The sequence below is a fragment of the Manis pentadactyla genome, chromosome 15 (genome assembly GCF_030020395.1).
Source record: "Manis pentadactyla isolate mManPen7 chromosome 15, mManPen7.hap1, whole genome shotgun sequence".
NCBI lineage: Eukaryota > Metazoa > Chordata > Mammalia > Pholidota > Manidae > Manis > Manis pentadactyla.
The window spans coordinates 19,492,953-19,505,655 of record NC_080033.1 but is presented as its reverse complement, the minus strand read 5'-3'; the positions used below and the strand labels follow the sequence as shown (position 1 = coordinate 19,505,655).

The 12,703-nt window shown below is 51.1% G+C and overlaps 1 protein-coding gene across 7 annotated transcripts; it reads right to left on the bottom strand.

Moving 5' to 3' along the window:
* Positions 1-171: 171 nt before the first annotated feature.
* On the bottom strand, positions 172-10,044 carry ZBTB32 (zinc finger and BTB domain containing 32). Of its 7 annotated transcripts, XM_036929065.2 has the most exons (7): positions 9,790-10,039; positions 4,250-8,312; positions 2,246-3,236; positions 1,915-1,988; positions 1,745-1,813; positions 1,457-1,621; positions 176-1,264 (listed from the first exon to the last, which is right to left on the bottom strand). In XM_036929065.2, the coding sequence occupies exons 3-7, from the start codon at positions 3,136-3,138 to the stop codon at positions 987-989; spliced, it is 1,479 nt and encodes a 492-aa protein (XP_036784960.1). In that variant the 5' UTR covers positions 3,139-3,236; positions 4,250-8,312; positions 9,790-10,039; the 3' UTR covers positions 176-986. The 7 variants fall into 7 exon arrangements, with proteins under 7 accessions (XP_036784964.1, XP_036784960.1, XP_057348999.1 ...); XM_057493016.1 differs by having other exon boundaries at positions 2,246-8,312; XM_057493017.1 differs by having other exon boundaries at positions 1,107-1,264; positions 1,745-1,799; positions 2,246-8,312; positions 9,790-10,042.
* Positions 10,045-12,703: the final 2,659 nt, after the last annotated feature.

Genomic DNA, 12,703 nt, shown 5'->3' with positions numbered 1-12,703 from the left:
GCCGCGAGAGCTGGGGCTATAGGGTCCCGACAGGACCCGAAGGCCACCTCTGGGGCCGCCGGGAGGTGTGGTTCTCGTCCCGGATTCCTCCTATTGTTCCTGTCTAGGCTAGTGGCTCATATGAACTACCACTCCCAAGGAGCAGTGGCCTTTGTACCCTGGGAACCCCCTGAGACCCTGGGAAATGAAGTTGGCCACTGCAGGAGGCGTTGGCTGGGGAAGGGGCAGCGGCAGAGGGTTAGACTTAGTTCGAGGCACGACCTGGCAGCTCTTCCGCACAGCGTGGAGGGAAGGTGCCCAGGAGGCCGCAGCCTTTCGGCTCTTGTGCTCAAGGAGAAGAGACAGGTGGCCGAAAGAGGGGCAGGGCATGCGTTCCTCTTGAGCCCTGGGCCGCGGGGCCGGGACTCAGACCCCGTGCCCCTTTACTTGCTGTGATGAGGGACGAGCAGCTTGGGTTCTCACAGCCTCCCACCACAACCAAGGCTGGACACCACTAAGTCAGCGTGGATACCGAGCCCTCACAGCCTCCGGGGGAGGCCGGAGAGCCACGGGAGACGCATGTGGCTGCCGCGCTGAACAGCAGAAGAAAGGCCACTAGGGGCCGCTACAGGACAAGGGGCAAGACTGTCCGCACCCCTGCTACCCCCAGCCCGCGCAGACTGAAATCTGGACTAGGCTTTCTTTCCTTAGAGGAGGGCACAGGAAACTTTATTTTGGTGATGAAATCGCCAGTCCCCGCATAGTTAACTTTCTGTCGTGGAAAAGTCACTGCCCTCCCCACACGAGAACTGGCCCAGGCTTCTGCTGACCGCGGTCATCTGGGAGAGCGTTCTCGGCACCCTACCTGCGGCCCTTCTTGGAGCTTGAATTTGCTAGGCTGTTGTAGCCGTGCTGCGGGATCAGAAGCCTAGCCAACTCGTCGGCCCGTCTTCTTTCATTCTTTAATTTTACTCCTGGCTGAAGCCAAAGAAGCTACCGACACCCCATCAGGTGGTGGAGGAAGGGGGCCTACAGGGAGAGGTCGAGGCCCGAGAAGGCTCAGGGGAGGAGGAGTAGAGGAAAGTGGAACGAATGGTCCATCCTGGCGGGAGCTGGCTGGGCGAGTGGCCTCGCATGTGTGCCTGCATGGAGGCCAGGCTGGGGCAGCCGGCCTGGCACAGAGAGCAGCGGTAGGGTGCGGCCCCGTGCGTCCGCAGATGCTTGGCCATGGCAGAGAAGTCCCGGGAGCGCTGGGAACAGAGGCTACAGGAGAAGGGCTTCTCTCCTAGGGCGGGTGGAGGGGGAGGCCAGTGAAGTCAGGAAGGGGCAAAGGCTGGCCCAGGGGTAGATCGGGGTGACTGGGCAACGGAATTGTGGTGGGAGCAAGGCACACAGAGAGCCAGGTATGCACTCAGGAGCGGGCCAACTGGAGTTTGGAAGGAAACAAGACGATTCACTTTGTTCAGTGTGCCCATACCTGTGTGGACTCGGTAGTGCGTCTCCATCTGATGCTTGAGTGAAAACCTCTTTCCACAGACAGAGCAAGAGTAAGGCCGAGACCGAGCAGGAGCTGGTGGGGGAGGATGTTGGCAGGTTGAGCGGTCTGCTGTGCCCACATAACCCACACAGGTTGCAAGTGCACCTGTAGGGACAGAAGGCAAACGAGGGCAGGGCTGGGAATCCCAGAGCTGGATCACTGGAACACCCAAGCAGAACATCAGGGACTATAGTGGGGCTGAGGCAAAAACACCCTCACCTTACTCACCTGTGTGCCTCTGACAAGACTCTTCCATCTCCCCAGGGCTGAGCTGAGAAGGGCCCTGGGGGAGAGAACCTGGAGGGAGCAGAGTGAAGTAGGTTGCCTTGCTCGGGGGAACTCCTGGAGCCCCAGCCCCAGCAGAGAGACCATGCTGTGCAGGGCAGTGAGGGGCTTACCTGGGGTGGGGCTGGGGGAGGCTAACTGGTTTTGGCTCCAGAGACCTTCATGGGGGTTCAGGGACAGTGGGATCCTGAAGGTGGGGTGGGAAAGAGTTAGCCTTGACAAAACCTAGGATCCTGGCCTTCCCCTTCCTGGGGAGGAGAGGTGTCATGAGTCTTCCTCGGGGGCTGGGCTTCGGCTTCCCCTGTGGTGGAAGCTTGTTCTATCCCATGCTCAAGAAATGCAGAGATACGAGATGTGGTGCACCTCCACCCATCACCGGCACTGTTGCCTCTCTTGAGCCACTCCCTCCCAGCCAGGGAGGTTTCCAATGGGCTCTTCACTCACCTGTGGTCCTGAGGCCAGACCTCCTGCCAGGCTCCCGGGATGGGAGTGCTATGGGAGAAGGGAGTGCCGTATCTGGGCGGCAACAGCAGGATGCTCCACAGAGCAGGCTGGTCCTTCCCCAACCAAGGGGCCTCAGCCCACCAGGGGCTGGGGATGATGCTGGTTTGGAGGGAACCTGGTGGGGGCAGGGGACCAGGGAACTCCCGCAGACTTTCTTCAGATCCCCCTGAACTCTCCCTCACCCACATAATTGCTTCTTGCTTCCCATCTGTTCCTCCATGGCCAATGGCAGATTGGTTGAGTTTCTCCCTTGATCTCGTCTGCTCCCCCTGATCCTCCCGCATTGCCTCTGCCATCTCAGGGTTCTCTCCTGGTGGCTTGTGCCCATGCACTGCCTCTGCCTCCCGTTCTCTCCTATCAGCTCTAACAGACTTCTCTGGCCTCTGGTTCTCTCCAAGGTCCCCGAGGTCTCTCTCAGAATCCCTTATGGGTTTCTCTGGCTCCTCCTGATGTTCTTTCAGTCCTGGACCCAGTTCTTCTCTAGCCCTGTGCCTTCGAGCCCTCCTGCATGCCTCTTCCAGGGACTGCACCCCCAGGGCCCTGGCTGCCTCCTCAAGGGGCCCCAGCTCCCCAGGCTGCAGCTCTATGCTTTCCCCATAAACAAAGTACAGAAGCTGGGCAAAGGTGGAAGGGCTGATGCCTTTCACTAGAGTCCAGCGGCCTCTGCGGCCCAGCTGCTGGCTCACACCTGCCAGCACCAGGCTGTGGGCAGGGAACTCCTGGCTCCCCACAGTGATCAGGGTATCACAGAGTGCTGGCCGGAGCCTGGCTGCTAGCCGTACCAGCCGGTCAGAGCCGTAGGGGCTAGGCAGTCTTGTCGGGAACAGTGGCATTGTGCCTTGCCTGGTACCAGTCTCAGAGGTTCTGAGAAAGGGGCCACAGTGTGGGGTCCGTGGTGGAAAGGGGAGGGAGGAACAGCATATTCTCAAGCCTGTGGAGGTGAGGGAAGAAAGAGTGAGTTGCTGGGTTTGGGTCATAGCTCTTTGTCCTGAATGGAACAAATAAACTAACCCAAGAGAGGACCTGAACTTAACCAGAATCATAATGGGGCTGGGGGGTGGGGTGGCAGGAGAATGGAAATTAGAACAAATTCAGAACAAGGACCAGGCAGGTAACAACTATATCAAGTAGTGGACTTAAAACTAGTATAGATGGGTCCTGCCAGTTGGCAGTCTGACTTAAAAGATAGCAAACATTGATATTTCTGCTTTTCCAAGCCTCTCTGCAGGGAAAGACCTCTGGGCAGGCCAGGCTTTCCTCATCAATAGAGCAAGATACGGCTTTGTGGGAGAGTTTAGAAAGCTAGTGTGTCCTCTGCCCACAAGCCCCTCACATTGAGCAGAGGGTCCTGGGATGCAGAAAGGAAGATGGGTCCTAGCTGCAGGAGGGTAACCTCTAAAGCAGCAATCGATTCTTTCCCTGGGGCTGAAATTTCCAGAACACATCCTTTGAGAAGGAACTGGAAGAGACCAGAGACTCCCATCCAGTGATTTAAGAGAGGAAGTGAGAAGCCACAGGAGACAAGGTTCCCAACCCACGGATGGAGAGGGCTTTTGGAGAAGACTTTGACCCCTGAGGAGGCAGGAGAAAAGAAAACGGGAACTGTAGAGGGGGAAGCTATTTCCTCTCGATATTAGAATAAGGAGGTGGTTTAATTTTGTTTTTCGTAGGCCAAAAGCAAAGAACAGAAAGATAGAGCCCAACAAGGCAGAATTTTATCACCCATCCAAACCACCACATGGGCTTTTAGGAAGAGAACTGGGAACCTAGAAACTAAGAGGCAGACCTAAATGTCTCAGCCCCCAGCAGGCATATATTCCTTGGTGTAAGGAGCCCTGTGAGAGGGAGGGTGCTGCCTGGCCATCTCAGGGAGAGGGCCACAGGTTGGCAGGAAGTGGACAGAAAGGGGAGGAAAGTCTCTATTGGGGAGAAGCAACCACTCACCGGTTGTAGCTTCCTCCTGGACACCACATGCTCTGAACTGCTGTTGGGGCTCCTGGGCCCCCCCTGGAGCTAGCCCCGCCCCTGACCTCACAGTCTTCCACTGGGTGTCCCAGTCTGCCAGAGTTCCCCAAGGGGGTGTGGTTTTATACCCCTGGCTGTGCTTCACAGGAGAGACCACCCCTTCTACTTCCAGAACTAAGACATTCTGCCTCCCAACCTGTCTCCTTATTAAATTTGTGAACTTCTAGAGTCAAAGAGTGTGTCTGAGGCAACAAGAACTTTGGAATAATCAGACCTGCATTTGAGTCATATCTCTGCCATTTACTAGTTGAGTCACCCCTGGGCAAGTTACCTCTCTGAGCCTCAGTTACCTCATCTATGAAATAGGGCTAACCTTTGCTTACCTCATTTGGAAGCAAGGGTGTAGATAAGAGGACATGATGAATGGGAAAATGGTCTGGCAGGACAGAGCATCATTCAGATAGGATTAATTCTCTTTTTGACCGGTGTCAGTAGAGCTCTAGCATCTGGAAGCCATTTCTACTACCTCAGAAGCAAAAAGGACTAAAACATCTGGATTCCAAGGAGAGTAGGGGAAGACTAAAAGCATGCCGCCGCCTCCTCCCTTTACCGGACTTGGTATGAGGAAGTCTTAATTGCTGTGTGGGAATGACCCCTATCTTCTGGGCCACCACTGGGGACTGGGTGTGTGGGTGACTCAGATCCTCCTCTCAAGCTCTGAAGGGGGCCACCCCAGGAAGGGCCTGTGGTGGTCTTCGAAGAGAAAAACTCCTTTTCTTGGGTTGATGACAAATGACATTTCTCTGAAATCAGGACTCTGGGGTTTCTTTCACTTCCTGCCCAAGGGGTCAAGGTCCTCAAGAGATTTCCCCTCTTTTCACACTGTAGCACTCTTTAACCTGAGGAAAGGATGAGGTCTGAGAGGCTCAAATTTCTTTTTCTGTTTCTTATTATTCCAAATCTCTCAATCCTGTGCAAATTGTTCATTCAACCGGCACACTTATGATATGTGCCTGGCAGAACGTATCTGCCCAATAAATCACTGGAAGATAAACAAGTCAAGTCCTGGTCACTGCTCTGGTGACAGGACACAGTCTAGTTCCCCCTCCGTTTCTCCTGTAGATCTGGTCCCCTTCTAGACTCAAATATGTCTCAAAACTCTTGTTTCTTTATTTGGTTCCAGGACCCCAAAATGTTCAGACCAGCCTTCTACTGTCTGCCTCCAGACCCAACATGATTTTCCTCTACCACTCTAGCTTGGGTACAGGCAGATGTTAACCCTTCCTAGGTTAGACAGGGTGTGTCAGTGGGTGGGGCTGGTCGAGGGGCAATAATAGGGTGGGGAGAGGGGAAGATGAGTCAGAATGAAAGGGAAAATGCAAATGGCAAGCTGTATTCATTTGCTACTCTGAACCGTTAAATTTATTTTCCATTTCTGAGCTTTCTAACTCTTCATACCACCACACCCAGGGACTCATTAGATACCCATATAAAAGATACTTGGCTTGGACACACAAAACCACCAATCCCTGATAGGTAGGTTTACAAACATCCTTCTTCTGACACAGAAATACACAATCCCTGAAGAAATGGAATAAGTGGGGCAAAGCAATGAGGGTAAAACCCAAGTGTAGAAGGAAAGATACAAGGGGTCTGGAAGAGTATATCATCCTCCAGTGGAGCTTGGTCCCCTTCACCTCCTAACCCTGTATCATGTGCCTGTGACTCAGCTCCCCCACTGGCGTTTGCCCACTGACAGAGTTGGAGATTGTACTCAAAGGGCAGTATTCTCTGTAAGCTAAATGTAGTTGCCGAAGAGTGTCAATGGGCTTTCAGGAAACCTAAAAGGGAGGAGGAAGGGCAAGGGGACTCCCCATTCAGTGAACAAAAGCCCCCAAGAATGGGGAACCCCATCTTGCCTCCCACTTGGTGTCTACCCACCTAAGGATATCCCTTTCAAGACTGCCTCCTTAGAGGTATCTCTAGGGTCCTCTACACCTCAGCCCTTGGGCTGGTGACGCTCTAGGTCCTCTCTCCCTACAGCCTTGACTGCACAGCCCAGGCCATCGGGCACTGAGCAGCGACAGCAGAAGCAGAAGCAAATAGCCCTCTGACTTGGAGGGCTGGAGACACTGCTCTTTTCTCTCCTCCCCAGTCTCAGAAACCTTGTCCACCTTGCACCTCCCAGGCTGACTTGGTAGGAATCACCTGCAGCTCTCTCCCTGTAGTGGAGCCAGGAAACCACCCGTTCTGCGGACACAAGCCTGCATCCTGGGAGAGGGTGGAATGGGTAGGACAGATTGGGTAGGGCATAACTGGAAGAGAAGTATGCAGGAAAAGGAGATATGATTTTGGCTTCTCTGTCCTTTCTAATACTCATATTACTAAGTAAGTTTGAAGTCTAATGTTTTTTATTCTTACTAATAGGTTGGACCATAAGCCCCTTCATAGCCCCTTCAGACACAACCCAACTTGATGTACAAATGTTAACACAGCAATACAAGCATAGATTCTCTTTAAATATTACAATTAAAATCAAACCATCAGAATAGGCTAATTAGAAGGATGATGATTTGTTTATGAAGAATGTTCTCTTTTTATCTCACTTATTTTAAATATTGAGCACCCCCAGAGTCCAGTTAAGCAAGATTATATTTAGAAAAATTCTATGAACTTTCCACTCTTCCCAGGAGCACATCTCTTTCTGTAAATTAACATGTTTAAACTTCCCACAGCATTTTACATAGATAAGACCCATTATCCAAATCTTACATAAACTTTCAAATGTTCACTCTTCTAGTTAAGCACATCAACACATAGTAGAGACACAACAGTGAATTAGTTTCTTTCTTTCCTTAAATCTATGTTCTACTTTACCCAAGAACCAGATATAGTCATAGTCAGATGAACTGAAGAGAGGTCATAGAGACCCTACCGCAGTATATGTTTTGTGGATTAAGTGGAAAAAGAACTAGATTAGAAGTGGAAAAATATAGGTTACACTGCATCTTCACAGTAGATGGCCTTTTTCTTCAGCCCTAACTCTTCTGAGGCATTCAACTTCCTAACAGAGGCTGTTTTCAAGACCAGTACTGAATACCAATATTGCCTTGAACCCAGTCAGAGGGTCCCACTCTGACTCCCTCTGTTTGTATCCCTCCCTGTGGGCTGAGCACTTGGATGCCCTCCAGGGGCATCTAAGAAGTGCCCACCTGGAACCTGGGCCCCCAATTCTAGACCGTGCTCTGGGAACTTGAAACCCTGGATCTTCTGGCCCAGATGGTCTACCTCTAGGGTCTACATGTGCCTCAACCCATGAGAAAGGACTGTATGACTGATGTGCACATCCTAGGCCCTGATTGTGTGTGAGGGCATATTGACTGAGCTTGGACATGGAGGCTAGTATGCAAGACACCTTGACATGTGTGCCAACACCAGGTATAGGAAGAAAGGGGGGAATTCCATTTCTAGTCTTGCCTAGGCCCCATAAATAATATGGGTGCCTGCTTTACTTCAGTGATTCTTAACTTCTCAGGGGGTCACCATCCCTTTTAAAATTATAAGCTGTGGAATGAGATCTTTACATCAGGAAATTGAAAATATGCATACCATTTTGCATGTGAGTGACAAGGGATTCAGACTGCTCAGAAGCCCATCCTTGAGCAGGTTAAATACTCCTTGCTTATCCTTGTGGTTGCTTTCCCCCTCCAAAATATACAACATGCACACAATTTTTCTTATGATTTCCAGATGCTCACAGACCCTTGAAATCCACTCATAGACCACCCCCTGTGTCCCCCACTCCTGGTTTAAGAACTCTGGGTATACATGAAAGCACTGAAAGCTTTCATACCATGTAGAGCTTGAATTGCTGAATGAAATTAGATATCAATATCCTGCCCCATAAAATATAAGAATATCTTTGGTAAAGACAACCTGGGTGATTTTCCAAACAACTCAGACACCTCTTCCTGTGCTCCAGAGCAACATCCATCTTCCCCAGGCACCTGCTCCATGCTTACAGCCTGACATCTGGGAATGACTAGAAAGGGTTTGGGGAGAAGATGGGGACAGGGACTGAAAAGCCCTAGACACAATCCAATTCTAGTTCTGTCTAAAACCACCACAAGTCTAAAATACTTCATAGGGGGCAAACAACCTGGCTGGGATTTGGAGACTCCCTCCCCAGTACCTTCAGAAGCCCACAGGCCTAACCTCCTGGCCATGTTATCCAACCTGGACCCCAAAATGGCAAATCTACCAAAAGCACTTCAACCTGGAGTCCAGAGACCCCCAAAAGCCTTGTAGCCACATGTTCCCAGCACCTAGACGCAAAGATGCTTGACAACTTCCCACTGGGCTTTCAACCTCATCACCACTCACTCTCAGTCCAGACTGGATCCAAAGACTCCAGGAAACTTTCATCTAGTTTCACTAGCATACTAGTTCCATCTCTTGGTCGTTGACTCCCAATAAACTCTGGAGAAGTCACAGGCCTTTCTTTCCAGTCACCAGATCCAGACTCAGTCCAGAGACCCCAGGCAACCACTCACAGTTCAGAGGCCATATCTCATGGCCAATGACCTGCCCCCAGAGCTCCAAGGATATCCAATCGCCACTCCACACATTTCCAATTCAGGCTGGCCTCAGGGACCATGGACCAACCCTTATGGCATACTGGCCTGGCCTCTGCCTAGCCTGGGCCCAAAGGTGCCCAGGAGGCCTTATTTTCAGCTTCTCCTGGGCAAGGAGAGGCCCCAAGGCGGAAAGCCCTCAGCCTTCATTTCCTGACCCTCATGGTGACCACTCCATACCCCAACTTGGCCAGGGTCAGGCCCAAGCCCGAAGACTAAGAAAAACCTTGGCACTCACCGATTCAGCCCCTGTTCCTTCCTCTCCCCACTTGGCCTCACATACACTCAAGGCAGCACAAGCCCGAGAGGGGAGCGGCGGTAGGCCACATGCTCAGCTCGCTTTTGGCGCCTCGAACCTGAAGTGGACACTGATTGGCAGCAGCGCTGGCCGCACCCCCTTTGGTTCCCTCCTGCTGACCACGCTCAACCACCTGGGTGGCACCTGGGACAGCTCCACTTCCTCCCTAACACTCCTGCTGTGAAGGAGCCAGGCCTTGAGTCTGATTGGTCCGCGGACTTAGGCCTTTAGGGCTGAGATCTCCTCCTCCAGTCCGCCGCCAAGGATTGGCTGGGGAGTTTGCCCTTTCCCACCCTCCCCAAGAGCCTGGTCCCTGCACCCCTTTGGCCTGAATAGCCTTGGAGGCACCCCTGTCAAGTGCTCAGGGATACCATCATTTTCTTGCTTCTGTCTTGCCACCCTGAGTAGCTCACGTTGCAAACCCTTTCATGTTTCTCTCAACCCCTTATAATCGGGGGAGAATTGAGTGTGATTGCCTAGGAGGCCCTCAAGAGCCAGCCGGGTTTCAGGTGCCTGTGAGCAGCTCCCCTGTCTCGCCTCTTGCCCTGCCCCTCCACTGTTTGTTTGCAGAACGACCCCTGACTCACCCAGAAGTATAGGAGGACAGAGAAGACACAAAAAGCGGCAGTGTCTTGACCCGTGATTGGCTTAGATATTCGCCCTTCAAATGCTTATTGACACCTCGACTGTCAGCTGAAGCAGGATTAACTGCGTATTTCAAGTACCAGCCTCCCACCACACCGTAGAGAGAATGGCCTATAGCCCTACCCCGCCATTAATTGGCCCAGGCTTAGAGTCCAGCCAGCGGGTTTTCTGCCTAGGCAGGGCTTTGGTGCTAGACAGGCTGGGAGCTCACACTGCTCGCGTCTGAAAACAAGCCCTGCCTCCCTTCCCACGGCCCGGTGGTTGCACCGCTGATTGGCTGTCCCCACTCTCTTCTAAATGGCTTAGCCTTAGACCCACGCTCAGACACACCCAATGAGGTGTGAAGGCGCTTTAAGGAAGGCGGGCATTGCTTCACCGCTTCCACTTGTGATTGGTCCAAAGGCTTACTTCTTCGCTTTTGATTGATCAGAAGGGCCGGGGAGCCCAGTCCCCCCGTTTCAAGCGGAGGTTAGGGCTCAGTCCCCGTACTTTGGCTCAACTCCCTGGGTCGACGGAGTGTAGTCTGACGCCTCCTCTCCTGCGGCTAGCTGAGAACTGGAGTCGGGTGGGGGCAAGAGGTCCCTCCCGAGAAGTACGTGATGTGGAGGGGCCTGGGAGCCGAAAGTCAGGACGGAGTTCGCCTAAGGCGAGTGCCGGCCAGTGGGAGTAAAACCCTAGAAAAGTAGGGGAAAGAAGGGCGCTGTAGCAGTGGTAACAGCAGCTCCCGCCTTTGTGCGTCAGCTCACTGATTCCTTCTAAGTAACCGTATGAGGGAGCCGACTACTATGCAGGGTTAACCTCTGAGGGTCAGAGGTGAAGTCACTTGTCTCAGGTCCCACAGCGAGTACGGGCATTGCTAGGACCCCAACCTTGTTCTTGTGAGAGAGCAGCATTCGAGCTACACTACAATTAAGTAGGGTTTATCTTGTAGTTGTGGGATGGGGTCTGATGTGGTCACATTGACCCTGGTTTACCTCATCTATAAATGAGGGTTTTTTTATTTTGGACTTGAATCTGATCCTGAATCCTTCAGCACTCAGCACATATTTCCAAGTCCTCAAACTTCCGGGCAATTGCGTTTGCATCTTGGTAAAGAATATTTAAAAATCAGCCTCATAATTATTCAGCCATTAGAAGAAAACAAATCCTGCCATATGCAACAACATGGATGGAGCTAGAGGGTATTATGCTCAGTGAAATAAGCCAGGCAGAGAAAGACAAGTGTCAAATGATTTCACTCATCTGTGGAGTATAAGAACAAAGAAAAAACTGAAGGAACAAAACAGCAACAGACTCACAGAACCCAAGAATGGACTAACAGTTACCAGAGGGAAAGGAACTGGGGAAGTTGGGTGGGAAGGGATGGATAAGAGGGAAAAAGGGGTATTACAATTAGCAGACATAATGTAGCAGGGGGTGGGATAGGGGGAAGGCAGTATAACACAGAGAAGACAAGTAGTGATTCTATAGCATCTTACTACGCTGATGGACAGTGACTGTAATGGGGTATGTGGTAGGGACTTGATAATAGGGGAGTCTAGTAACCATAATATTGCTCATGTAATTGTACATTAATAATAGTAAAAAAAAAATCAGCCTCATGGTACCTTTGCCACTTACACTGAACCAGGCCAGTTTTAAGTACATGTATTGTCTGAGTGGATTCTCATAACAATCTTTATCATGTGCAAATTGAGGCTGAGAGAAGAGATTGATTTCTTTAAGATCTCAGCAGGAATAATTGTCAGAGCTGGAATTTGAACTAAGCCTGTTGCAGTCGGACTCCAGAGCCTAAGTTCCTAACTATTTGTGTATACCTCCTCCCATCCTAACAGCCACAGGGGCCAGATTTTGGGCACCCATGGTCCTGGGGAATTCTTACAGCCACCCCAGGGATCAGGAATGATGACAACAACCATTGGAGCAGACAAACAAGGGCACAGAGGTCAAGACACTCACTTCAGTTCTCAGGCTGCTCTGTGGCTGAGCAGGAGTAGAATGAATGACATAATCTTCTGATTCAAAACTCACATAATTAATCACTCCTCACAGTGCTCCCATTCTATTTGACAGATAAAGAAACTGAGGCCCTGAGGAAAAATCAGAGCTGGAATTCAGACCCAAGTCTATCAGATCCAAGAGATCACACCCTGAACCACATTACTTCTAGAGAGCATTTGTCTTACCAGATCCTGGGTTGGATCCAGTGAGGAGTCCTCTCACCCAGCAAGCCTTGTCTGCAAACAGAGAGCTCATCTGGTCCCAGCTTTGGCCCTCACGGTGGTTTGCAGGGTATTTGGCCTCAGAGCCTTTGGAGCTTCTCACGGAGAAGCTGTAATCATAATTCCTGAAATTTATTGAGTCCTTTTATGAGCCAGGCAAGATAGAAAAATTTTGAATGCATCATCTCACTGAATCCCTATAGTAATTCTAGGATATAGGGATTGTTCTTGACTCCATTTTACAGGGAAGGAAACTGAGACCCAGGGAGGAATGTAACATTCTTGTATTTGCAGATCTACTAAATGGTGGAGTCTGTATGGGAACATAGAGAATCTCGTTCCAGAGCCCTCGAATTTAGCTACCCAGCATGTGCAAACTTGAGAAGATAGAGGGAGGGATCCTGGGCTCTGGCAAGATGGAGTAGGGAGGTCTGAGAGGAACAGAGAAACAGTTATTGCTTATTGAGCAAGTACCCCATGCCTGACCCCTGTGTTAACTAAGTTTTAACATATGTTGTGAAACAGCTTTGTGGTTAAGTAGCTAGACACTGGAAACTTCCTGGGTTCATATTCTGGTCCTACTACTTACTAGTTGTAAGACCTTTGGCAAGATTCTTAATATCTTCTGGACCTC

Coding starts and splice junctions, on each gene's coding strand:
- ZBTB32 (XM_057493016.1), bottom strand. CDS start 3,348: ATGATTCTGGTTAAGTTCAGGTCCTCTCTTGGGTTAGTTTATTTGTTC. Junction 1,989..2,245: donor GTCTGGCCTCAGGACCACAG/GTGAGTGAAGAG, acceptor CCCCACCTTCAG/GATCCCACTGTCCCTGAACC. Junction 1,622..1,744: donor GTCTTGTCAGAGGCACACAG/GTGAGTAAGGTG, acceptor CTGTCCCTACAG/GTGCACTTGCAACCTGTGTG.